This window comes from Anser cygnoides, chromosome 1 (genome assembly GCF_040182565.1).
Source record: "Anser cygnoides isolate HZ-2024a breed goose chromosome 1, Taihu_goose_T2T_genome, whole genome shotgun sequence".
NCBI classification, from domain to species: Eukaryota; Metazoa; Chordata; class Aves; order Anseriformes; family Anatidae; genus Anser; species Anser cygnoides.
The window spans coordinates 95,899,861-95,927,741 of NC_089873.1; the positions used below are offsets into that span (position 1 = coordinate 95,899,861).

The 27,881-nt window shown below is 42.1% G+C and overlaps 1 protein-coding gene and 1 long non-coding RNA gene across 2 annotated transcripts in view; one reads left to right on the plus strand and one right to left on the minus strand.

The window, feature by feature from the left end:
• LOC136789688 (uncharacterized) overlaps positions 1-27,881 on the plus strand; it is a 291,948-nt gene that overhangs the window by 145,669 nt on the left and 118,398 nt on the right. Inside the window, exon 12 of the long non-coding RNA XR_010828602.1 lies at positions 14,362-14,513. This is a non-coding gene — a long non-coding RNA (uncharacterized lncRNA). The remainder of the gene's footprint in view (positions 1-14,361; positions 14,514-27,881) is intronic.
• On the minus strand, positions 407-27,796 carry DPT (dermatopontin). The gene is made up of 4 exons (XM_013184626.3): positions 27,445-27,796; positions 17,386-17,511; positions 6,300-6,407; positions 407-1,821 (listed from the first exon to the last, which is right to left on the minus strand). Exons 1-4 carry the CDS (start codon positions 27,741-27,743, stop codon positions 1,755-1,757), a joined length of 600 nt encoding a protein of 199 aa, XP_013040080.2. The 5' UTR covers positions 27,744-27,796; the 3' UTR covers positions 407-1,754.

The following is a 27,881-nucleotide window of genomic DNA, read 5'->3' on the forward strand; positions in this document are numbered from 1 at the left end:
CCTGAGTGATCACAGTAAAGATTATGGCAGGGGAAGGATGTGCTGCATAATATTTTGGTGCCCATCTCTAGGGCAGGTGTTCCCGCAGATGATCCTTCTGTGCCTAATTATAGTGCCTGTCCTTTTCCTTCAACTCCTTGGCATGAGTACCTTCTCCTCTGATGCTCACCTGTTTGGAGCTCTCATGGCTTCCTTTGCCTGTCCACCAGTGTCAGCTAACAAGCTTCTCCAGCTTCCCTAGGCCTCTTAATTTCTCTTGCTTACTGTTACTTGCTTGTCTCAGCATCTGGCTCTCACAGAAACTCCCTAATTGCCGTCATGGTCGCCAGGAATGACAGAGGGTTTCTTTGTGTGCAAATTAATAAGTTGGTTTATAATCAAAAAAAAAAGGACAAGGTTACAGCAATGCCAAACCTATTATTCATTTATTGGACAAGTGTAGTCTTAATGCTCACACTTGAGGGTATGCTAGTAAATATGTTAAAAATGCTCGGAGCCTGAAAACTGACTGTCTGACAACACTCTTTCCTATGAAGCTTAGTCTTAAATTGGTAGCTGGCCCTTGAGCCAGCACCACTGAAGCCCCTGCTAACTTTGTCACTGACCTCATGAGCTAAGAAACAGAGCTCTAAATTCTGGCTTGTTCAAGAGCAAAAATCCTACTTCAGATATTTCTGGAGGAGATCAACACTCTTTCTTGTTGGATTACAGCTGCACAAGTGTTGTGGATTCTTCTGAAAACGTGGTCATCCCACTTACAGGGAATGAGATGCGCAAGTTGGAGGAACCGAGATCATCTAAGCCATTAACTTTATTTGTCTATTCTAAGCCAAGAATATATTACCGAGGGCAGATGGGTGCTGTAAAGGAACCCACAGTGGAAACCCAGTCCACATGAAAAGCAGACTCCTGACAAGTGCAGCATGTATATTTACTGAGAGCAAGAGTGGCCTGGCCTGCTCCTGGGTTTGCCCACAGCAGAGCTCCCAGGTAGCCATGTCGCTGAAAACTTTTAGGGCAATATAAAGGAGGCTCTCAGTAAAGCTGTGTTAGGCTTCTGTTTTTACTGGTGGGTCTTCTGCTCTCATTTTAATCAGGTACAGACATCTTCCAGTATTGTAAATAGCTGGAATTCCCCTGAGTAGGCAGACATCTGCAGCAACAGAGTTCTGCTGAGAGCTGTAGCAGGTAACCCCAAATGCCGTATGTCAAAGACCTACTGGTGCTGTTTTCAGCACACTCCTAGCTAAACACTGAGAAGCTGGTGGATATCGCTGGGTTGGTTCCAAGTTGGAAGTAGAAGACAGGAAAGACTACTGCATGCTGGAAAGCTTATAGTATGTTTCCACGTCATTTGGAGTGCCTGTGCTGGGAAGCAATTTATATAAAGTTGCTATGTGAAAGTTGTATGTGTTCAGAATGGCTATATATATATAAGTAGAAAAAAAAAAAAAAGGTAATTGTGCATATGTCATAGACTTTTGTATCATTAACAAGTGTGTGTCCTAAGCAATTTTACTTGGGGGATACAACTGCCAGTGCAGCTCAAAGGAATCCTCCAAAACTGCTGTTGCAAGCATGTGGGCTGGCAATTTATTTAATAGCTCCAGAGGGAAGAATTGTATCTTCAGCAGACAGCTGATGAGTCTTGGTACATTTTTTGTGAGCCTAATTGCCCTTCAGCCATATAATCACTGACCCTCGTCACACCTTGTCCATTCCCAAGCTTTCCAATTCGGGTATACTCAATCTTTTTAAACATTTTGGAATGGGCAGTCATACTCTGTCATCCTGCAGACAATGAACTTCCACTGACGATCCCTGCATGGGAAGAGAGACAAGAGAAAGATGTTAGTGAGATGGAGAGGGCAACTGCAGTGGGTAAGACCGTACAAGTAAGAAAATTTTGCGCAAGGTATTGTGGCAACAAAAACATCTGTCTGCCATTAGCCAACTTTTCTCTGAGTGCCTGAAGTTTTTGTGGGGTGGAAGGAGATTAAATATGCCTGATAGTTATAATTCCTTCCCACTCCCCTATGGGATAAGAAATTCAGCTATCTGGATAATCAGGTCTCTGAACATCCTTCAGAAGACAATGACTATTGATGTTGATCAATCCTAAATAGACATAAAATCAGTGATCAAGAGGAAAAGGATGGTTCTGTCTGAAGTTATTGTTGTATGATACTGTATTCCAAAATATGTATGAAGTAAAATATGTGGGTGAGTTTCAAGCCATTTCTAAGAGAGAAGTTATCCACATGGCAAAATTCACTTTTTTTCCTATTGATAGGTCTGCTAGTTAGTAACCTTTATGGAAGATGTGAAGGAATCAATATCGAGAGAAATTAAATTCACTTCTCATCCTTTATCTCCACAAGTCACATGTGAGGCAAAAAAAACATTTATAGGTGTAGGGAGAGTTCATGCTCTTCCTGGTTTGTGAGTAATTGGACGTCTGTACTCTTTCCCAGGAGAGTGATACAACACCTATTAACAATTGTTTGTAGGACGCATGGCTGGAGCAGCAGGATTCAACAGTGGAGGCCAGTGATTTAGTGTTCAATAGCTAACAAGCTGCAAATTTCCACCTTAGCTTATTGTGCACTACATTTCCCTTGACAAAATGTCACGAGTTCAGAGGATCAAATGCTGTCCTGCTGCGGAGCATTCACAGTGAAAATGTTCCATTTAGGCTGTTTGGTAAAGGCTGAGGAGTTTTGATCTAAAGTGCAGTCCTTGAAGATGGCAGCAGTCATTTGAACTGGCGATGGGTAGTACTCCAAAATGCTTCTGAATGTTTGGATTCTGCTAATAGCAATCTCCTAAACCTGAGGCATCGATGGGTAGTGCTGCCATTGAACAGTGGCTCAGCAGCAGCTTTCCTTACAAGACCCTTGCAGGGTCCTGGTTTTCTGGTGGCCAGCTCCAAGAGATGTGCTGAGACATGAGGCTACATCGTACTAATGGCTGCTCCTCTGTGGTTCCATTGCCTGGGTGACTGTGTCCTCCAGTTAGATTAATTTGACTCTTAAGCTCTGTGTGTGCATAAAGCCTCTCATTCCAGCTTTCATTTGCTAAAGTTTTTTAGTTGAAAACTTATTACACTAATTCACAGGTTAATGCTGAATCTCATTTGGAATAGGGTCTGTCTCATACTTGTCAGTAAGTCTGTGCTTAATGATATCGTGGTTTATATTTTTATTTCTTCAAGCCTTTCCTGGATAGGTTTCTACTGTAATTTCTTCATAAAACTGTTACCAAAGGTTAATAAAATGCAAAAATAATTTTTAGGAATTTTTAGAATTATTTTAGGAAGTCCTCATTTGGACTGTGTGTATGCTTTTCAAAAACACTGTTCCTTTGGTCGTTGAGATACTCAGAGAGACAAAAAAAAAGTGATTCATGGATTAACAGGATTTTATGGGTCAAAATTATGGCCTGCTAAACTGGCAAGTATTGTCAGAGAGACTTTTATCTCTAAAAAGCAGGTATTGTCATTTTTCTTAGAAAAAAAGTCTATAAATAACTAACTGTTTGAAGTGATTAGGAGAGCTTAAACTAAAATATCTTCAAAGGCTTTTTTGTGCCTCTTGTTAGCTCAAGAACATTGCCTGTCATGAGTTAAATAGCCTGAACACAAGTTTTACATGCTTGAAGATGAAAAGCAGTCTCAAAATCTACAATGTGTTTGTACAGACAAGCTGCATGTGTGTGTCATCCTGACAGGCTGGGTCTGGGAGTCACTTCTTTTGCTCCTATTCTGCCTCAGCCACCTGCAAAAAAAAACTATTTAGGATGACAAACATTGCCCGCTTCTGTGAGAGTCATTTGAGAGAGTTGCTGCATGAATCTGAATTGCAAACTGGTATAGCAAGACAGTTTTTCACTTCATGTGCTAACCAGAACAAGTCAGTTTAAGGCATTCTGGGAGCTGGAGGCCAGAAAATTCATCAGCTCAGAAAAACTTCCTAGATCGCATTTGTAAAATGTGTTCTTCATAGTTTTCACCCGCTACTATTGCAGGTTCGTCTCTGCCATCACAGCAGTGGTAGGACAGAGTTGGTGGTGGCTTTTCCCGTTTTCAGGTCCTGTGGGACCACAACCTCCTGACATCCCCGTGATGCTGCTGGCCCACACAGGAGGCTGTGTTAAGCTTCAGCACTCACAGGCAGAAATCTACTCAGAGGCATCGGTTACCTCAGCTGCTCCGTTTTCCAGATGTGTCTTTGTGACTCCTGACATTACCCTGGTCCACATCTGATGATGGCTGGAATCCAGCTACAGGGGAGTGCACTGTCTGTATTATCTCTCTGGCTCTCTGCAGGGGCCGTGGAGAACCAGGATTAAGAATAGCATTGGGGAATATTTAAGAGAGAAAAGGAAAAAACAAAACAACAAACAAACAAACAAACAGAATAGGGGTGTTCCTTGCAACCTTATAATTTACTTATCTAACCGGACAAAGAGATACTTTCATGTCAACTGTGAAAGTTACTCTTCCACTTGTAGGAATAAATTGCAGACACAGCTCCAGCCTTCTAATAAATAGGCTAATGAATAGGCCAGAAAATTATCGTTATGAATCTGCAGCAACTTGACAGTGTGATATCATTTCTGGAAAGGTCTTATTTTAGGAAATCCTTGAGCACAGGGGATCTCTAGTGAACTCCAGCAAGCTGAAAGCATCCCAGTGACAAAAGCGTCTTGTCTCTTTTGGGTGTTGTTAGAGACAACTTGAAATGTCGGTGTATTTGAACTCCCATTTCTCTCTCCTTTCTCTCCCCTTCTCCTTTAGCCAGACTTGGCAGTGGTAGGCCAGTGCAGTGCACCTTGCCTCGTTGTCTGTGTTGTGTTGGATAACAAATGCTTTAATATACTACTGGACTGAGGTGTCTGATAAAAAACATCAGCAAAGAAGTAGCTCACAGAGTTGATGAATTAGAGGTCAGCTCGAGATGAAAGACCCCTCTTCCACTGTCAGGTTTCAGTGGCTGCTCACACTCTCCTTAAACCTGCTCTATTAGGATCTCTATGGTTCCGTGCAGACAGCACTGTTGAGTTTAAATTTGTTCTAAATTTTAACACTTTATGTGCGTAGTAGAGAGGAGGAAAGGCATCTTTTTAACTGAGCAGGGTGATTATGAATCCATTTGCATGACTGCAGCATCACGAGCTTTGCTCAAGAATAGCAAATTACAAGTAATGATCTGGACCGATCAAGAAAAATTAGTGGATTCATTTTCTGGAAAGGGATCCAAGCACTTTCCTTTGACAGTGGTTCCTGGTGTGGGCTCATATCGGTTAGAATTGTGTTGCAATGGATCAGGCGGGTGGTCTTCTCTTTGCATGCTGGCAAATTCCTCCTTTCTCTTCGAAGAAAGTTAGGCCAAAATGAGTCCCTCATCCCCTTAAAGGACAGGTTGTTCCAGGATGAGTTTTTACCAGCATAGATAAAAGATGCCCTAGCTAGACAAAGGTGAGAAACAATCCTGAAGATGTTCTGCTTTACAGAGCTCAGATTTAGCCAAGCCTACTGTTACTATATATTTCTCTACTCAAATGGACAAGGCAGATGATCTGCTTGTGCATTAAAGTCCTCTTTTCATAAAATCACAGAATCACAGAATGGTTTAGGTTGGAAGGGACCTCAAAGCCCACCTAGTTCCACCCCCCTGCCACGGGCAGGGACCCCTCCCACCAGCCCAGGCTGCCCAAAGCCCCATCCAGCCTGGCCTTGAGCACCTCCAGGGATGGGGCATCCACAGCTTCTCTGGGCAGCCTGTGCCAGTGCCTCACCACCCTCACAGGGAAAGCATTTCTTCCTAATGTCTAATGTAGATCTCTCCTCTTTTAGTTTAAAGCCATTCCCCCTTTTCCCATCACTACACTCCCTGACAAAAGAGTCCCTCCCCAGCTTTTTTGCAGGCCTCCTTTAGGCACTGGAAGGCCGCTATAAGGTCTCCCCGGAGCCTTCTCTTCTCCAGGCTGAACAACCCCAACTCCCTCAGCCTGTCTTCACAAGAGAGGTGCTCCAGCTCTCTGATCATCCTTGTGGCTCTCCTCTGGACCTGCCCCAACAGGAGCATGTCTTTCTTACATTGGGGGCCCCAGAGTGTCTTGATACACCGCCCTGGACAATTCGCCGCATGCACTGTGAACTTTGGTCCTCAGAAGTACAAGCCTGACACCAAGTAGTGCTACAGATGATGCGGTGCTGTGTACTGTCTGGGGGAAATAGGAAAGGAAGATCTCTCTCTCTCCCCCTTAATTTCTAGTGAAATAGATGAAAAGCAAACCTGTCCACAGCAGAGAAAGTTGTTGTTGCCCCGCGGATGTAGTAGTCGTAAGTATACATCATCATGTCCATATCTTCTCCATAGTGCCCTGGGTATTCTGTTGTTAACCTTTAGATGAAGGAAAAAGAAGATAAAATAATGTACCATATTAGCTAAAAGTCCAGTTGATTGGATGCTGATCATGATATTTTCCTGTTTCTTTGTAAGTTCATGTTTCTTTATAGCACCATAAGATGCGGTTTTACCTCTATGGCTGCATTTTTCTTCTGCACTATTAATTCATGTAGCTATTTGAATAAATTTCCATAAGTTTAGAATTGTTCAGAGCAGGTTGGAATATTGCATGTGTATACATCTGCAGCTGTAGGATAAAAGCAGCCTGAACAACAATTTAAAGCTTGTCTACTACTTACATCTTTATTGCAGGGATTTGCTTGGGCCTTGTTTCAGTCTGTTTGGTTCACTGCTATAAAGTGCTGTAAATGTTGCCAAGTCAAATAACTACAAACATTTATCCATTTATGAATTATATTAAATAAATGTAGCAATTAATCCATTCCTCTTTGTTCTTTCCACTTTCTGCCTAGCTTGTGATGTGAAAATATTGGCCCGGACAATATTTGTTCAGCGGATTTTATCTAAGAAGCTCAAAGGGCTTCTGCACTTATTAAACAAATTATGGTTGCCGCTTCCCTGGGAAATACAAAATAATTCCGCACTTGGTTTTACAGACATTTTACAGATTAATGAACAGATGCAGGGAGGGGCTGGGACCTTGACCAGTACTTTATGTCAACATTATGTTAGAGGTCGGGAATGGAGACCTGGCGCTCAGTCTTTCCCTGCATTACACCATTTTATGTGGGAGTTGCTAGTGGAGTTGAATCGGCTTCGCTCCAGGACGGCACAGGAAGAATCGGGTCCCCTGTAAGGAAAACGCTGTCCCTGTTGAAATGGTTGGCTGAACTTCTGTGGGGACTAAAAGGGCTAAAATGCCTGTACAGAAATCCTCACACCCAGTTTTCTGACTTAATTCAGCCCAGCAGCAGTACTTGAATGATACTTGAAGGTGGGCCTAGCACATCCCAGCCAAACACTTGTGTGTTTGCACAGTGTTAATTCAGTGGGCACGTGCTTAAATATTTTACTCGCTTGGAATATAATTTTTGGGATGGTTTTAAGTTTGTAAAATCAGATGCTTTGGTGGTATTTGGGGCCCAAACCACTCACTGTTGGAATACTCAGAAACTGAAAGTTTACCTGAAAACTGAGAAACACTGGATTATATATTAGACTGCTTTGACCTAGATGTACTTGCTATAACAAAAAAAAATCCTCTGAAATTGCCACCACTGTCTGTATATTTTAAATGTATTTTTGATCACTTTGTGTACCCCTTTCTTATGCTGTTTAAATCTTTGCAAAGCAGATCTGACTAAATTCTGGGTCATTTTCAGCTTTTCGAAGTAAAAGAAAATCATCACTCAGAACATCATTCCAAACCAGTCATTATTCCTTACCAAATGAAAAAATGGATGAAACCTGAAACTCAGGCATGGCTTTACAACATCCTCAAGTCTCAACAGCCAACTTCTCTGAACATCTCTCGTTCTCATGCCTCCTGCCCTTTGGCCATAACAGTCATCAAACAACTTATGAACTGTGGTACAAGAACGCCCATGCCCAAGCACGTTGGGAAGCAGAAAATCAGGGCTGGTCACAGCGTTCCTTGTCAGGGCTCTGACTGAGGGCTGGGGGATTTGCCGAGCCCTCACAGCACTGTGTTGTTGATAAGAAATGAGCAGCAATATTTCACAGGTCGTGCAGCCAGCTGCTGCAGACTAGGAGAAATGGAAGAAACTGCATATGCCAGCAATTTTGAGGATGGATGAGTAGGTAGAGTCATCAGTAGGCTCTGCAAGTGGAAAAATCAGAGCTGCAGTATTCAGTCCAGCTCCCATGAAAGTCTGAAATGAGACCACTGTGGATTTTAAGGGAACTGGGTCAGACCCACGGAAAGAATAATTACAAATATTACAAAACTGGTTCTCATGGCTTCTCACCATTTAGGTGGTAGTTTTTCCTAGACTAAAGATTGTCACCTTAATGTGTTTCTGTCAAACCATGGCAAACCTAATTTAGGCACTATTTCGATTGAAGGCTGACAGTACCATTTTTGCTTTCAGGACATCTCCTCTTGTGTTCCCAAATATGTATTTGTCAGTGTCAAACAGTCTACTGCACAGGTTTGAATACATTTTTTTTTTTAACCCAGACAACCTCTGACTTGAGTATCTAATACGCCTTTATGACCCCATAAAAGGACCTTAACCTGAGGATAAGCTGGTCCCTCTGTACAGCCTACTTGCTGAAAGCCCCCAGTAAGCAAAGAGCTGCTTTGGGGGCTCTGCAGTCCATGTCTAGAGCTCTGATGGGAGCTGGAGTATACTTCACAAAGCCTGACCTTTGTTACCTGTTCTGTGTTTTACCCGGTTCATTTCTGTGGAATTCAGTGCCTTGTGGAGGATTTCTGGATCCATAGCCAGAGAACCAGAGAAAATGGGGCTATGTCTGTACTAGTAAATTAAACATCACTGGAGATTGTTTCTGAGTACCATAATTTGATTGCCTAGGCTTGCAAATTGTAGGAACAAACCCTAGGTGTCCTGGTTTCAGCTGGGGTAGAGTTGATTTTCTCCCTAGCAGCTGGTATGATGCTGTGTTTTGGATTTGGGATGAGAGTAATGCTGATAACACGCTGATGTTTTAGTTGTTGCAGAGCTGTGCTTACACTAAGCCAAGGACTTTCCAGCTTCTCACACCGCCCTGCCCGCAAGGAGGCTGGGAGTGCATGAACAGCTGGGAGGGGACAGAACGAGGACAGCTGACCTGAACTGACCAAAGGGATGTACCATACCATGTGAAATTGGGCTGAACAATGAAACTGAGGGAATTGGCTGGGGGGCTGCCATTGCTCAGGGACCGGCTGGACATGTGTTGGCTGGTGGTGAGCAATGGCACTGTGTGCCACTTGTTTTGTTTATTCTTTTTGTTGTTGCTCTTTTTTTTTCTGTTATTTTTTATCATTTTATTTCTTTTTTTTTGTTGTTCTTTCTTATAAATCCGTCTTTATCTCAGACCATGAGTTATTGCTCTTTTCAGTTTTCTCCCCCAGCCCACTGAGATGGGGCAGGGAGTGAGTGAACAGCTGTGTGGTGTTTAGCTGTCTGCTGGGTTAAACCACAATGCTGGGACACTTTTGGCCCAGACCAACTGGCACAGTCTCTGCAGAAAACTCAAAGATGCAGTTTGGGAGTTAGCATGTGTGAGGTACCATTCCCAACAGGCAGGATGTGGACACCCTGTTTTGAAGAGTAAGAAAGTTTAATAGTGTGGCTACTTCCCTATGAGATCCCCCTTATATAATTTTAATTTGTAGCCTGAGCATCTGATAGTGCATCCTTGAAGATTCTTGGGTCACAGTAGGTTTTTAAAATGTGACATAAGGACCAGATATGGATCAGGATTTCATTTCACTTTCCCCCATCAGCTCCAGGTTTTGGGGCTTTTTTTGCGCTATTATTTTGAGAAGACACTAGGACGTGTGTTTATATATGTTCCACCAAATGTGTTTCATAACATCTGTTTGGCATTCAGCAAGGAAAATGTTCTGTAATCTTGACCAGCACTATGTTCTGGGCAGGCCAGACTCTGCAAAACACAAGGTTAAAAAGCTGTTTTCAGCTCTACTCAGAGGCAGAAATGAATAACTGAGAGTCAGTTCTCTGAACTTGCTTCATGAGCCTTTCACTTGAAAGGTAAATCTGATGACAAGCTCATGAATTACTGTGAAGGGTCCTGCAGACCTTTTGCAGAAGCAGGCAGTGTTATTCTGAAGTGAGTGGATGCAGTAGGGAGAACCTTCATTTAGCTTCCCACTCTTTTCTTTCTGCCTGCTATCATTTCCCCCTCCCTCTCAACTAACATCTCCACATCGCTTTTCCGCCTCTCTCGGCAACTCTGCTAAGATATGTTCAAAAAGCAAACATATACAACTACAAAAAAAATAAATAAATAAAAGGAAAAAAAAAACAAGCAGGGTCGTGATCTGCTCTGAAGTTTTTCTTGTTATATGGACAGATGCCTATTGACTCCATTTGTTCTGGAGAGAAAAATTATAAATAGTGCTCTGAAAGCAGTGTTCAAGTTCACTTGGGTCTGTGTGGTCTGTCTGTCTAATTCTGTTCTCTTTGATGTTTGCTGCACTCATTTATGGAACTGTTCCCTTAAGCCCGTGCATCTCAAGGTCATCTGGATACAGCGGTATCCTTTGGAAGGAAATGCAATTTGTTATCCGCAAAACAGGGCTCTGCGGTGTTATCCAGCCCTTCTCTGTTATCCCTGTTTTTTGGAAACCTGGGGATAAGTCTCACAAAATGTATCTCCCAGAGAGATCACACTGTAGAGTTTAATGCATAGGGATATTAAGTACTTGGTTTTCTTGTCACGGAAGGGAGAATGGTCATTTAACTCAGCATTAAAGGTCTTCTCAATGCAGTCTGCCTGGCACAGGACAGTGCTTCCCGCAGCATTTGTTGTAGCTCAGTGTGTAACTTTATTATCAGTCTTTTGACTAAAAATACTGTGTTTTACTCAATGATGTGATTCTGCATATCATCTTTGAACTACCTACCAGGGTCATACAGACAGATAATTTATTTACAGATGTGGTAGTATGTGTGAGCCACATGTGGCAATGTGTGGTTTGTACCCAAGAAGACTCATGAAATAAGTAAGAGACACCTTTTGCCCATTGGTGAGGCTTTGCCTACCCAAAGGAGTCTGGAAGAACAAGGACATGGCCCATTTGTGAAGACCCACAGCAATGTGCATGGATGCACTTCTGGCATTGACCTCTTAGTAAAAAAAAAAAAAAAAAAAGGATTAGGGGAGCATGGAGAAGCCTGGGAACTGCTGGGTGCTGAGACAGAGCTGCTGCTGCCATTTGGAGTGACCTAAGGCCTCCAGGGTGGTGCTTTTGGTGCCCAAGAGGGTACGTGAAGGAAAACAGAGTAGAGGCTTGCAGAGCAGCAGTGGGAAGACCTGTATTGTATTGATCTCAGCATCTAGGCACTGAGTAATGTCAAAAAACCCTGAGGAGCAAGAGGATCAGTCAGAAGCTTGCAAGCTGAATTCAGTGGAATTGTTTCCTAAAACCACATATGGTGTTAAGTTTGGGGAATGAATTGTAGGGGAGGAAATAATAATGTGAGACTTCTAGCAAGTGATTGTCTTTTCAGTCTGTAACATCCATTTGCAAGAATTAGTACAGAAGACAAAGGAATTTTGCTCCTGCTTTGCAAATCTATTTCAGGTTAGTATTAGTTGTATGATGTTTGAACACAAGGGGCTTGGAGCAGCAGAGGCATTGTTGAGAACAAAAAGCAGGAAATTCTACATTAAAGGCTGGGAAGGAAAAGCTTGTGAGAAAGAATGTAAGTGGTTCAACATGTATGAGGGAAAGCAGGAAAACCTGGCAGAAAAGGTATTTTTCATAACAGGGTGTTTAGCTGGTGTAGAGTTGGTGTGGTATGGCATCTCTTCTGACTGGTTTCCACCCCCCACCCATCCCCATGTTTTTCTGATATACTTTACTATAATCCTATAAATTTTGCTCAGGGCAGGAAAGGGAATGAAAAAGTCAGGATCTGTAACAGGATTACTGTTGTTATTATTGTAGTCTGAAAGTAGTAATGTTGTTTATTTTCCATGGAGAAGAATGACTACATTACGGATTAATAAAAAACACAGGGTTATTCATTTAGCACCGAGAAGAATGCTTTGTACTATTCTGCAGTGATCCTTAGCACTCTTTTAATGATTGACTTCAAAGATAGTTATCATGAATCTATTTTTCACTGATAAGAAGATCTGGTCACACCAAGGCCTTATTACCCCTTACTGAAGTAAATGGCAATTGTGGGTATACCTTGCCTTCAGATATGAGGCAAACAAAGGAAATGAGTCTTTTGAAATATCAAAGAGAGCCAGTGGTAGAGCTCATGGTTTCCTGCTCCAACTGTTAAAAATACTTGTTCCCTGCTAGTAAGTATGTTGTTTTGGAGTGTGATACCCTTTTCTCTTCTTGTGCAACTAGCAAGATGAATGGTGGTTCTCTAACCTTCATTTTCCTCCTCATTGCTGAACTCTTCCTCCAACAAATCCACAGCCAAAAGAAGGAGCTGTTTCATTTCAGGAGGGAAATACAAGCTTTAACGCTCCTGACCTTTGAGGACAAGGAGTGTCCTATGCATGGCCTTACTCTTTCAGATGCTATTTTATAAGTACTTCAAGAATATGGATTTCCTCAAAGAATTTTGTTTCAAGAACTGTGAGCCTGCATGCCACATTCAATGAAAATGGGAATCATGTGCCTCTTTAATCAATTTCAATTCATCCTCCAGCTGGAAGACAGCAGGCATTCCCTCTTAAAAAGCGTGCTGTCCTGAAAAGCCAAAGAAGGTCTTAGTAAACTGACTACAGAAATTCCTGCCAATGAGTCCAGTACAGATCCCAGGTTGTTGGCCTGCCAGGGTAGGAGAGATGTCCTGGAGCTGCCCTAGAGATTAGCAGTTTTCTCATGCAGCCATGCCACATGTGTTTCTGGATTAATTTCAGGCTCCAGTGCTGTTCCTGTTGTGCTCTGAGACCATAGATTCACCTAGGCACGTCTCTACTGTTGTAGTGAATACCATAGACTCTCACAGGGCTGAAGAGCCATGAGGTCAATGCAACGGGACCACAGCTCTTGGAGGCCCACAGAAAATAGTGCAATTCAAATAAAAGCAGCAGCTGAGAGCTCAGGGCATCTTCTGCCCATTCCTCAAGAAAGATGTGTCTGACGTAACATTAGTCAGCTTTCCTGTGTTAAGCAAAGGCCAAATGTGCTTCTCCTAGGATGTTTCTGGAAGGTAGTCCTGGGGATTGGACTGTAAGGTTTTACTGGGGTAACTATACAATCAGTAAAAAAGGAGCAGAGGGGAACTGAGTTCTCCAGAAGTTTATTTTTCCTCCACATCTATTCTGACTTCACTTCCTGGTTTTATATCTCTGCTGTTGGTAATCTCTGAGAAGCCTGCTTAGGATCTCGTCAGTTTCAATATGGCTTTGGAGGCAGGTTGAGTCAAGAAAACAAATAAGTTCTTTAATCCCCATAGCTCTTGGAAAAAGTAATTGTTTGCCTGGACAATGTCACTGTGACAGAGAGCAGCCACAGCTCCAGACAGACCTTCTGGCACATGGACTGCTGGTTGTTTGGAGAGGGGAAACAGTCGTAAACAGTCTGTGCAAACTTGGGGCTGCTCTGTGACATGTGTTTGCTTTTGAGAGTATGGAGTCAAGCTTTCAATTTCCTGGCAAAGAGAAAAATCTGAGGTCTAATGGGACCATTTAATAATGCTGTCTCTGCATCTGCAATGGATTTGTTTCCTTTATGGTTTGAATAAGCATACGGTTTATTTTACTGTGGTAGCATTCCCCAGCCAGGTAAAATAATTGGAGCTTTTCTGCCTCCTGTGGGGAATGTTAATTATTTTCAGAATGGTAAAAATGTGCAGAATCCATGACAAGGCTTGGCATGGTAATGAAGGAAACAAAGTACTTGTAAAAAATAAAATAGCAAATGCAGAACTATGAGACTGGAAGAGATTAGTATATTTATTTGCAGTATGGGCTTACTGTGCAGGTAAACTGGGAATTAATGGTGAGAAGATAAACTGTGAAACAGAAGTGAAGTGCAGGGACCTCAGAGTAAGCGTGTAGATGCTACCAAGCATCTAAGTCCTTAAGTATGTGTTTGGCTTTAACCGTGTGCTTAAATTAAGCAAAGTGTTTAAGTGTGGATTTCAGTCTGCATGATGGTGTCATAAGTTAGTATTCCAATAAGTGTCAGCAGGACTTAAACAACAGAGAAGAAGGTTCTGGCTGTAAAAACTGGGTCAAATTCTAACAAAACATTTGCGTGGCTCATATTCATGGGGGAAAACTGTCTTTTTCATTGTAGGGAAGAACAGCTCGTTTAAGGACAAATATATTCCTGAAGAAGAAGAGCCAAGAGAAACCATACATAAAGATCATCTGTCTTGTTGTTTATATATATTTGCCAGAGAGACATGTAAGGAGGCAACTGGAAGAAGAAGGGATCAAATACCCAAGGTGAGAATTAATTTAAAGCAAGGCCCTCAGTACATTCAGTTTTCCTCAGATGTGCCTTTCTCTCTATAGCTGGTTTCATAATGAGAGATTCATTGCAAGTTAAAATTCAAGGCTCCAAAGAAATTCTGCAATGTAGATTGTCTTTTAATCCAATATGTGGATTTTTCTGTGCATCACACATGATCCATGAGACACCACAGTCATCGCATATTTTCCTGGTGTTATTTTTCCACATAGCCGTATACTGATAGATGCCTTTGCATGAAATTAAGCTGCTTCAACCAAGAAATATGAGTCAGCAGCAGGTTAATAGCCATTTCACCACAGTTTGTTGACAACTAGTTTCTGGAATAGAATAAATATCATTATAGGCTTGGGTAGAAAATGTAATAAGATACTATACACACACACATTTTTATTGTGTTTTATATGTATATACGTTTTGAGGTATTACCCATGGTAGCCTGGAACTGTTTGGCAGACTGTTTGGAGAACACAGTCTCTGTGGCAAATGAATCTTAAACTGAGTGCAAGATACAGATCATAAGGGTGATGTATAAACAAGGTTTTTTGACAATATCTTGGAAATGCCATTGGAATTGGAGTTTTGAGTAAGAGCCCCTGGGCTTAGTGAATGGGAAGTCTAGTTGCTGTACATTGAAGTTTAGCAGTTCAGACAAGTCATATCTGTAGTACTAGAAGTGGTTCCAGGGCATGGGGTTTCATGCTACCACATTGCAGTTCATGTTGTTCATGTTCTAGCATAAAAACTAGCACTCCCCCAAATACAGTCTGGATAGAGTAGAGGAAATAAAACAGAAAAGAAGCTGTTCTCAAGAGACAATGAGCAAGAGACCACTGTTTTGGAGAAGAGGGAGAGTTTAGCTGCATGATGTGGGCCTGCCAGCCCACTCTTCCTTCTGTTTGGGATCACAGGATAACTCTGTCAGAAGGAGACCTCAGGAAGTCTCTGGTACAGCACCCTGCCCAAAGCAGGGTCAGCCACAAGGTCAGACCAGGCTGCTCAGGGCTTTTTCCAAACAGGTCTTGAAAGACCAGTAGCTTGAAGAGAACAAACAGAGCTCCAGATGGAGGGATTGAGGCTGGTAATACCCGGTGCCAAATGGTTTTATAATGTACGCATGATCACATACTACACATGCCAGAAGCTTTTTGCAAGCCAGGTTAAGATCTTTCCAGAGGTTTTGTACTGTGATGTCCAGTTCTCCACTCCCAGAAGGATGTGAGCATATGGGGCTTCTACCATGCTTAGGGGCAGGAACACTTCACCGGCCTTTGAAATGTTGCCTTTATCTGCATGGAAAGACACTAGCTGCTGAGCTCCATAAGGCATTCTTTTCCAAGCATGAGAAATGGAGTGTTGCCACTGTTTTGGACAGAAGGGCAGTATAGGAGTCTGTGTACAGCTGGGATGGAAAAGCAAGACATCAGTAACCCCAAACATTTACATTTGGGCTTTGCACTACTCTGAATGCCAATATGCAAGGCAGAGACAAAGCTGTTCCAAGTTGTCAAGACAACATCTGAGGGAAGCAGAACTGTCAACAACAATAAAAGAAGTCAAAGAGGATTTATGCTCTTTCACTGGAAATACAGGCAACATTGGAGGAGTAAGAGAGTTTGGAAGAAGTGCTTAAAAATTAGTTTTAGTTTTCCTCAGAGGGAAGAGTCTGGGCAGGTATGTAAATAAACCCTGAGGTAGAAAGCATCCGTAGGCAAGGTAGGCTGGAAAGGGGGCAAGAGAATGTTCAAAGACTTTTATAGAGTTCCTGTCATTTAAAATCCTTAAAACATAATAATAAATAAATAAATAAAACATATCTATTTTCCTCCTCGCTGCAAAGAGACTGAAGTCTGCAAAGCAAGGCACTGCTGTTGTGTTTGGCCAGTAGCCAGCCAGACAAAGAAAGACCAGGGGGCATGTAAACAGTTTGTATGCACCTTGATGGGAAGTTTACTTCAAAGCTGGGTTCTGGAAGCAGAGATTCAAACACAGATTTTTCCGCCTTTTTTCTTATTATTCTTATTTATTTACTATTTATTTTTAAGTTCAGGGGTTATTCTTTGTATCAGTGAGAATAGCTAGATTAATAGCCCTGGAGCCTAAAGTCAGGAGTTCTGTTACACAGACTGGACAGGAGCAATATGATCTTTCCCTACACAGTCTGCTTCTGCACTTCCATCTCAGTTTAGAGGAACCACGCCCGGGACCACAGGGAAGCTCAGGATGTGTAGCTCATTTTTCTATAGCCTCTGTGAGGTTGCCAGCACCAGTTGTGATACTGAGTTGAGGTGAGGCCACCTTTTTGTTAGGTTTCAGTATGATCAGGAGCTCATTTTTACTTTGGGCCTTGAACAGCCGTGAGAGGGGGAGCAATATTTATGTACTAAAAATACAAAAATCCTAGGTTGTCAGACAGAGGATATTTTTTTTTCTGAGGTACCTTGAAGGAAGTTCAGTATTGTAAGTCATCATGGTAGAATAGTGTAGCACAGAGATGCTCATGCTCCTGTAAATGTGTTGGATCAGGTAATAGGGGCTATATTTGAAATGTAGTTTCACTTTGGGAATTCCTGTCATAGTTTCCAGCATAGCTAGGCTGTTGTTGATACCCAGATTTGTTCATTTAGGGCTAGCTACTGTATTGTATTGTTCAAAGCTCTCATTCTCTTCCCTGAAGTCATGGATCCTCAAGAAGCCTGTGGTCAGTTTGGAAATAACTTATTTAGTCCCATAAAACACAGTTAACTTTTTCTTAAACAATTATGTTGATGGGCCAAGTGGCCAAAGACACTTACAGGAACTGCTGGGGAAAAGAGACTAATAGGTTTTGTTGCTTCTTGAACTTACCAGCATGAATATGGGCATCTCCGGCTGTAGCGGCAGCAGTAAAATTGCCATTCGCGGTCAAGCACAGATGGAAAATACTGGCTCTGGAAACCAGCCACCAGCCCATTGTTTGTGCAGGTCTGGTACCTAAAAAAGAAGTGAAAGAAGAGAACTTGTAAAGAAGACGTTGTCTTAGATTCCTTACTAGTTTCAAGCACTTTTGAAAACAGCATTTTTGATTCAGGGCGGAAGCTAGGGGTTTTGCTTTGTATTGTGAAGCATTGGCTGAACATGCTGTATATTTAGTTACCAGTTTATATAAGAAAGCAGCAGTAATTGACAAATAATGTCTTAGTGTTTACATTGCACTTAAAACAGTTTTAACTGTTTTTAAGTGTTTAAACATTCCAATATGTCAGTGAAACAACAAAATTGTTGTGGTGTTGCCATTCTCAACTGTTTACAAATCATGAGACTGACTTCAAAGTAGTCCATTAATACCTTTACGTTGGAGTTTGAGCATTTGGAGTTCACTGGAGCAATTTTTTCAACTGCTTCTCTACAAAAAAGATACCTTAGAAACTTTTATATGAGAAGTTCATTGATTTATTTTATTTTATTTCTTTCTCAATTATTTTTTTCAAGGAGAAGGCAGTTACTGCAAAACGTTATAGGCTTGTGATGAAATGATGATTTGATTACAATCATATCAGGAAAATTGAGACCTAGGTCTTATGAAATTATAAGACTAACATAAATTTTGTGGAAAATCTGTTTGTACATGCTTTCTGTGTACTCAGGAATTCTGTCATACAGGTAAGTCAGTGCCTTCAAGGAGAATATGCATGGTCTCCAAGCATGCAAATACAATCTTCTCTTTCTGCTCACCCTACAAGTATCTGGACACTGATACCCAGAGTAATTGAAGTAATAATCAGAGTTTGAAGAGCTCACTTCTTTGAGACTAAAGACAAGGAGAACAAGAAAACAGACAGCTCATTAACTCAGATGATGAGCACTCATTCTCTCAAGCACCCTCCTAGCCTCATTGTTTCCCTGTTGGGGAAAATTACAGGAATTCAGTTTCTTCCATTTTCTTTCTCTCTTTATCAAGGAAAAGTGTAGCCACCTGTAGCAAACCTTCCTTGTGATACCTTAAACTCAAATACATTGATATATCCAAGAAGTAAGTTTATGATTAAGAAATACCAAAAAATAAAATAATAATAATCACAGTTTCATTCAGTAACCTCATAGTTTATTTTCATTTTTTTTGTCCTATGAGAAAAGGCTAAGCAAGCTGGGCCTGTTTAGCCTGGAGAAGAGGAGATTGAGAGGGGATCTTATCAACCTCTATAAATACCTGAGGGGACAATGTAAAGTGGATGGGGCCAAACTCTTCTTAGTGGTGTCCAGTGATAGGACATGGGGTAATGTGTGAAGGGTAATGAACCACGGGAGGTTTCATCACTATATGAAGAAGAACTTCATTACATTTCAGGTGACAGAGCACTGGAATGGCCTGCCCAGAGAGGTTGTGGAGTCTCCTTTGGAGATATTCAAAACCCGCTTGGACTAGGTGATCTCTGGAGGTCCCTTCCAACCTCAGCCATTCTGTGATTGTGTGATTCATGAGCCTTTCCAGAAAGAGACACACATCGTCTAACACTTCCACCTTTGAGCGAGAGGTCTCTTCTGTATGTCTTTTCCATGGTGTTGTGTTGTTCAGACAAGATTATTTACATTTGTTTGTATCCCCGCATCTCCCACGTTGCTGGGGTCACTCATATGTGCTGTGCTTTGTAGACTCCTTCAAGGACCTTCAGAATTAAGCAGTGATGGGGACTCTGAGTTGCTATGGTATCACACCAAGTAAGGCAGTTTGGCTCACACTCAGAGGATTTCAGCAGGACTTTGATAGGAAGTTGCTCTGTTTTTTGGCACATGGGCCATGGGAACATATGGCTAAGACTCTGTGTAAACATGTTGGATAGTTTCAGATGATTGGTGTTATCCTGATGGAAGAAAGGTTGATGCACAGAAATATTGGGAATGAATGTACCTGTTGCAAAATGAGCACTTTTCTGCATTAATCCATGTAAAGTAGAACCAAACTTGTGTCTCTTCATTTTCTTCTTCCTCCCCCGCTTCCAGTTACAGGCATTTCCTCTGTTCCCTTGTGCCCTGGGACATTTTCAAGCTCTTGTGCATAGGTGCAATACTGTGACTATTTTGTTCCCTCATTTCTTTTGCATTTCCTCACCGAGGCTTGGCTTTGCCATGCAATTTTCCATTTCCACTGATCAGCACTTGATATTCCTACCCATGTTTGTCTTTGTGGGAGGTTCTTCATTCCCCTTTTCTCTCCCCACCTGGTCACATTCAGTCTGGAAAGCCCTGCTCTCCTTTCCCTACAACTGTTTTTATTTTCGTGACACTTTAATACACTCCAATGTTGACAGAAAGATTCGTTTTCAGAGAGTCGTCTTAGGTGGACCTTTCTCTTTATGGAGGATTGAAAAAAAATGTGTCAATGTAACACTCCCATGCTTACATATGTAGGTATTTGAACACCAGACTTCAGGAAGATTTGATTATTTTTGATCACGAGTCTATGTTCTCATTAAACGTGTGTGTTGTTTTTTTGTTGTTTGTTTGTTTTTTTTAATATATATACATATACTTGGAGTCTCTTTAAAAATTAGTTTCTTAGATGCAGAGTATAAGTGGAAATAAATCACGCCTTATAATTGCATTGATATTTTATTTTAAAAACATTCAAAGGAAAATGTGAAATGATCTTTTAAGCTCATGTTCATTTCTTCCTCTCTAATTCTGTCTCATATACATAAAGTACTGCAGTCCATTTTTCAAGCCCAATATTGGGTTCAGTGAGAGAAAGATAATGGTGAAATTGAAGTACTTTTCTTTAGCTTTGAGATAATACAAGATTATTTTTCTTCCAGTCTTTCTAATTTTCAAGTCAAATCCTAATATTCCTCTAGAAATGAGGAAGTGCTCTCAGAAGCTGGAATGCTTATTTGTGAGTTCGTGTAAAATCTTTTCTTCTGTTTTTCTTTTCCCAGTTGGCCTCTTCCCTACAATCAGAAAATAAGTCTTCAAAGGAAACAAACAATCCCCTCCCCACACACCTTTTTAGTCAGATGCTGTATGCGCTGATCTGAAAACAAAACTTAATTTGTGATGATTTCTTCCTTCTGTGTTGAATTCACTATTCCTGTCACAGTAAATCCTGCAAACACATAGGGTGAATAAAAACCAGTGATTCAGGCCCTTTGGTTTATGGCCAAGTTAAAAAATGTCCTTTTTCACCAAACCCGCTCTGTAGTACTTTTTGTTATAGAGATAATTCAGAAATACTGTTGCTGGGTTCTCTTCATTCTTGAAGTCCTGACACTGCTAAGATACCTTTTAGAAGGTGAATGCAGAAGAGTGTGAGAAACCAGCTGGAAGTGCGTGGGGTTAAATTTGGCAATGGATGGGTTGTTTTCTTTTTCTTGTTGGCTCAAATTGCGTTGCATGAAGAGTTGCCTTTCGGAGCTGGTACTGGGAGAAGAGGAGGTAAGCTGGCTGGTAGATGGAGGAGTGGGCAGATTGGTGGCGGTGAGGGTCAGGTGCTGTTGAACGGGAAGTTGCCCTTCCCGTCCCTCGTTTACATCTGCTGGAAATGTCAGCTGTGTTTTGTGGAGAGTAAGTTGAGAGCCTTATTCTGGAAGGTGTTCTGTGTAGTAACAGGTAGGGGTATGGTGGCTGAGACTTCCCACTGCCTGCTGCAACTGCTGCGAAAAGCCACTCCTTCGCCAAAACTTCTTCTGACCGGGTTAGTAATTAGTGTTGTACAGTTCGGCCAAGGCAAGCAACCAACGGGTGCATCTGCATTACCAGTCTAGCTCAGGTCAAGACTGCACTTCTGAAGTAAGTGTCCCAGTCATCCCTGCTTACTGCTCTTTGGTTCCCATTGTAAAGTGATCTTGGAGCATGTAAATTGAATTCCATGCAGGTGAAACTTAACTGGAAAATTTATTCAAAAGCTTTCCTTGTTCTCCGATTCACATTTAGCCATGGGACCAGACGAGAAGTGGTCTGAAGTAAACCCACTCAAAACATGTGTGGATTTTGGGTGCTGTGCACGAACTGTTTCACCCTACCTAACCACTTAAATCATCCCACAGTATTTGCAAATGTTGATACAGTCTCAGAAACCAAGTGTATAGCACCTTGACTCAACAGTTGCCTGCCAAAATGAAGACAAATATTGCTTGCAATAGTATTATTGTTTTGAACAAAAGCACCATTTGTGGGGATACTTCATACTTACACCTGTGTCTTATTTTTGTTCTTTGCTAGACAATGCCCCAGAGTGCTGTGTCCCATCTAATGCTGTGTTGTAAACCCATCCCTGAGGCCCTCTGTCCCTCAGATGTTAGAAATTAGCCGGCGTAGCATGCATATCCTGAGGATGATGACCCAAAGAAGAACAAATCTGTCAAGCTGCAGTAACGGATACTTTTAGAGCCTATATTGAGCCCCTGCCATGCTGATGAGGTAGCACTCCCTAAAGCTCTCTGGAAACATGCAGTCTGACACACAGTAGGCATGTGGTCATGGCGCATTAAGGGCAGTTTCTTCCTTATAACAGGGTTACCTGAGAGTGTTGTTCTGTGTACTCCCAAAAATCCCACTTTATTTTTTGCTGTGGAGCAGATGGCTTCTGTAAAATTTGTATCATTAATTACTTTAAAGCTGCCTCTCTGGAGCCTGTCAGAGCAGAATGGCTCTGTATATTATGGAGAGATGTCAGACATGACAGACTGACCCAGCAGAAATAAAGCTACATGCTTCCGTCTGCAGTCCTGCCTGGAGTGCACACGGAGAGAGGTGGCCTAACCTCATGCAGCTGGTAGGACCATGGCCAGAGTGTGGGAGGCATTTGATAATGAGATGTTAGATATGCTGTTTTCCTGTAATGTTGTTTCACCAAAATCTGTTACTTTCAGTATCCAAAAGTTTTGGTACAGTTTTGGAGGGGGGGCCCTGTCCCGTAGTCCCAGGTTATTTTTGTGGACTGTCCTCCCTCTGTGTAATTTGGTTAGCTGCATGATGAAAGCTAATTTGATGATCCATCTGTTGTTACAGATGAGTGAGGAGAGAGAAGTGGCTGAGGGCAGGCTCAGGACACTTGGAACACTCACAGTCAGACTATGGGAACTACTCTGTTTGATTAGGCCGTGCCAGTCTCCAGCAGCCACTTCTACAAGGAGTCTTCACTATCTGTTGTGGGGTGGGGAGACATGTTGTCATCCACTTCCACATGCCAAAGGCAACCTCTCTATGAACTTCTGCTGTGTTTTTATTTCCCTCACAAGAGCCAGATAATCATTCAGAGGTAAGTGCTGACTGTCCTTTCTCCTCACTGTGCAAAGGGAAGGCATGGTCATAATCCCTCTCTTGATTTCTTTCTGACAGGTGTTGGCGATACCTCCCTACCCCCAGAAAGACTCCCCTTCTCTGCAAGTGCTCCCATTGGACTCAGTTCACTGCAGCTGTGCTAAAAGCCTGGAGCACTATCCCTTTAGCATAAACCTAGGATTGTGGAGAAATTAACTTGTTTGTGTAGACAGCACAAATGGGGATATTTTAAAAGGCAGCTTGATTATCAGGCTTGGGTAATACAGCCTCAAATTTGAGTCTTGGGATTGGTCAGAGATGGAGAACAAAAACAGTTCCTCACAGATGTACTGGGGTGAGCTGCCAGCGTCTGAACAGGAGGCTATTACAGACACTTCCTTCCTTTGCTCATGGTCTGTCCTTGCACCCAGTTTGTGGGAAATAGGGTTGCATGCCTGCTTGAAGGATCTCTGTGTGTGTCTTTGTGTGCATAAAGAGAAGGCAAAGAGTGAGATGGGAATGGGGTTGGAGAATCTAGATATCCGTTTTTTTCCAAGTCCTATCCAAACACTTTCTCAGAAGCCTAAACAAGGAAAAGAGGCCATAAACCTGCATGAAATAGCACTTTGCTAGAAATGTTTCTACTTTGTGCTGTACGGATAACCGGGAGTATACTGGGGATATGGCACAGTTCCATCTCATATGCGGTGTAAAAAAAACATTTTCTCCTGGAACGGAAAGTTGCTTTTCACTTACAAGCTTTAGTTTATTTAGCTTATTTGCTTGTTTCATCCCTGTCCTTTGATACAATCACTTTTAGGCCAGAAAAATTGTTTTTCTTAAGTACCTTGTTCAAAGACTGGTCTGTGGAGACAGCTTTGTAGTATCCAGGGGAGCACTGAAGTAGTCTCGCCAACTTAGACTTTAGATCTTACATTTTCTTAGGTGGTGAAATACCCAAGGTCAAACTTCCTCCAGTACAAGTCAAGCTAAAAACATATGCTTTATTCTGTCTGAAAAGGCACAAATCCTTGAGATGTCACAGCAAATAAATAAGTATAAGGCCAAGGACTGTGTAGGATGAGGGGATGTCCTGAGGACTTCTCTATTCCAGACATGAGTATTTCCAAAGTATTCAGGAACAGGTTCTGCTCCCAGTGTTGAATAGCATCTGGCTTAGCAGATAGCCTCTGCAGAGACAGTAGGGCCAGGAGTAAGTTGTTGGGACAGATTTAGCAAAGCCTTCATATGCATACTTAACTTTAAACATATTCACAGATTTATGGAGCGGAGAAGGCTGAGAAGAAATTAGTCATCTAATCAAATCTTTTGCCAAAATTTTCCATATGAGTCGTATAACATGTTCAGAGGTTTCTCAGCAAAACACAAAAGAACACAGGTTCAGCAAAGCACAGAGGAACATGCTTTCTTCAGAAGTGCAAATGCACATAGATGATTTGGTTAGATGCCTAATGTGGATCTGTGTCATTCCCCTCTTTTTGTTGAATCCTTTTTTTCATATCTGTAAGATGCAAAGTCTTATAGGTTTAATCCTAGAAGTCCATATAATACCAATATAATAATAAGTTAGTGTAGGAAGTAAATTTACCTAAAACAGCTCTGTCAGCGATCCCCTCCTGCCCTCCAATACCTCCAGCTCTCCCAGCCCTACACCCCCTACATTCATTTCAACCATTTTCCCCATAACGCTAATGGCTTTGTATTCCTCTCAGTTTTCTCTCTAAAGCTTTTTTTGGTTTGTTATCTTTTCTAAAGAAACCTCGCTTGGATTTGGCTCTGTTTTGCAGCTGCACAGCAGTCAGAAATGGTGATTTGTGAAATGCCACAAACATCATTTGTCAGAGGTCATTTTTTTGGTTTCTGCCAGAAACATTTTTTTGGTGTTTCTGGGACATGGCTGAAAAACTGGAGGGAATTCAGAGGAGAGCTGTTCATTGGAAACTTAAAACTTGGAGAGGAAAACTAGAAGAACAGAGATGTGTTCCGTCTGAAAGCAAAAGCATGGGTAAAGGTGAAGCATAGCTGCAACCTACCAAGAGATTTTGCAAAGATTGCAGTGTGCTTGTTCTCATTACTCCATGAAGGTAGGGCAGGGAATAAAAAGCCTCAATTACAGCAGAGGGCACGTAGCTTAAATTATGGGAAAAACTTGGCAATTTTGCGGTTATTGTGAAACAAGACATTGAATATCCCTGGCTGTGATGTGCAAGGTGAGACAAAATACGCTGTGACTGCAGCTGAAGAAGAAATATTACAGTTCACCCTCCCAGGATGGGAAATGGACTAGATAGCCCAGCAGAGTGCTGTGTCAGCTGATGAGAGGATGATATATTGCTCACAAACACATTCGTTATTCAGGAAATCAGTGCAGAAACAGAGGTGCCCAAACAGGAATTGATACAGGTTATGACTCATATTTGTAATCCAAATCGATTACTGAGTGAATCTTTTTAGAGCTTGGGGTGGCTCCAAGTAGCACTGAAATGGGTATGGAAGGCAGAAAAAAGAGGCAGCTATGAGAAGCAATGTAAAGACTGCCAAGAGAGAAGATGTGGGATTATCAAAGGCCCCACAGATTTCATCTGTGCTCTCACACCAATGTGAGCTTTGGGTGTGGTCTCGGACACCCCATTCTGTTTTTTTTTGGCTGGTCCACACTGACTCCAGTCCGGGATGAGTCCTCTGGGTTCTTGGGCAGCAGCGTTTGGGAACAGTGAGGGATGTGCTGATATGCTACAAACCATCCTCCATGAAGCACTATAAATGCAACCAGCTCAGCCCTGTGGTACAGAAAACTGCAGAACATGACCTGGCACAGCTAGCTAAGATGTACAGAAACAGCCTAAGAAATTAAGAGCATAGATTCACCTTTGCAAAGAGATGTGTGTTCCCGAATCACTTTGGTGTATTTGACATGCCATCCCCCCCACCCCCCCCACCCCCCCTTACTCCACCTCCAAAATAAGTAGAAGAAATAAAGAGATCTATGCAGAGTAGACAAATAGATGTAAGGATGTCAGACTGGAAGGGTCATCTAGGGAAGAAATAACTAGAATAACTCCAAAAGCTAGGAGGGTGAGTTAGAGTTAAAAACATTAAAGAGGGCTTGGACGAGAAACATGTTTGGAAGAAAGATAGGGTTGGGTGAATGGCAATAGGAAACATAAGCAAAAAAGAGGACAAAGTGAAAAGAGTTTTTTAAGAGATGGAGAAAATAAGATTCAGATGGTATGCTTTGGATGTAATCATGCTAAGCACACGGAGTGTGATGATGAATATGGCTCCATGGTTCAGCTAGCAGAAGAAAACATTCTGTATAGACTTGTACACTACCCTGTTTGTAAGAAGTAAACTTGAGCAGTTGCTGTCAGGGATTTTTGGAAAGAGAATAACCATTTTATTTTGAACAACAGAAAGGTCTAATTCAAAATTACTATGCAGTAAGTGGAAATTGCACCAATGTATGAAAAATGAAGTCACCCAGTATTATCACAATGTCTTCTTTCTGTCTGTTTTGCAGCCCTCCCCCTTTCTTTTCAGTTCTTAAAAGTGAAGTATGGGGTCAGTCTTTTTTTCCTTAGGAATTGCATCAGCCATAGGAATGTACCACATGGTAAATGAAATACTATGAATAATTCAGGGAAAAATTTTGAATCATTTAAAAAGCAGAAGCTCAACATTTCGTTGTTAACCTGTTCCCATATGATATGAAATTTGCAAAAGTCACATTGCAATTTCTGGAGCAAACCCATTTAAAATATTTGAAAATATTCTTGCATTCATTTCATTTTGTCCAAATAATATTTCACATTCAGAGTTTCCTGAAAATGTTTCACATTTCATGAAGAAATCAGTAGAAAATTAAATATTGGTTATATACTGCCTAAGCATCAAATGCCATACATATTTCCAAAAATTATTGTGGCCACAAAATAGGATCACTTTTGCCTGTAAGAATAACAGAAAATGTAATGTTTAGTGTACCCAAAGTGGCTGTACGAAGGAATTAACATGATCTTCTGCTATCATTATCATGGATATATATGCTGTCATTATCAGGGGTATATATGCCACCATCATCACTCGTTAGTGTGGATTTTTGGTTCTTGTAATACCAGCATGACTAGAAAACAGCCTTTGACTGGGCCTAAGCCAAAAAGCTTAGCAATGAAAACACAAAGAGAAAAGCCAGCGCAATACAGAATTTTTTTTTTCTAGTGATAAGAACAGGAGGTCGGTGTCATGAGCTAGACAGTTTGTTCCCCAATTTAGTCACCGATTCAGTGTGTGGCCTTTCAGAAGCAACTCTGTCCTGTACTCTCTGGAGGTTCGTGCCTCATTTTCCTCACCTGCAAAGTGACATTTGCGAGACCAAACCCCTTGGCAGCTGAGGTTGCAAGTGACCGAACAGCACAGCACACTGAGACCCTCAAGCAAGAAAGCACTACAGAGAAGGCAGAGGGGATGCTGCTGATCGCCCTCACGCATGCATCGCGATTAACGGGTCTCAGGCAGTCGGTCAGGGCAGCGAAGCTGCTGGCTAGGATCGCGTTACTGCGCATTGCCATCGCTACGGCTGCAGTACGAGCACCCGCCTTCCAGACGGGGTATCAGGGCTGCGCCCTCCCAGGACGGTGCGGGGTGTCCTACCATTCGGTTCCCGCCCTGTTGATCTCTTCCCACCAGCACTCTGTCGGCTCACCGAGGCTCTGGGCTGCCGGCATGCAGGCGTAGTTCCACAGTCTGTCGGAGCCTTCCTTCTTGCTGAAGACACTCCTGATGGCCACGATCACCTGCCCATGCGGGCACTGGAAGTTGAAACCCTGCCGGTACACATTGACCCATTCATCGTTATCTCCATAGTTATAGGGGCCATAGTAGTAGTCACCATACTGGCCCCATGCCACTGTTACCAGAGGCAGGAACACCCAGAGAAGGACAAGGTCCATCCTTAGGATGTTTCTGGCTTAGAAATGCCCCACTGGTTTGTTGGGCTGGCCCTTTTATATTGCCTCTAACATTTGGCTTCCAGATGTTATGCTTCCAGATCCAAGTGCAATGTGTCATTGCTTAGCAAAACTTCTCTG

Coding starts and splice junctions, on each gene's coding strand:
- DPT (XM_013184626.3), bottom strand. CDS start 27,743: ATGGACCTTGTCCTTCTCTGGGTGTTCCTGCCTCTGGTAACAGTGGCA. Junction 17,512..27,444: donor AACAGGGCGGGAACCGAATG/GTAGGACACCCC, acceptor CTTCTTTTTTAG/GTACCAGACCTGCACAAACA. Junction 1,822..6,299: donor ACTTTCTCTGCTGTGGACAG/GTTTGCTTTTCA, acceptor CTTCCCATGCAG/GGATCGTCAGTGGAAGTTCA.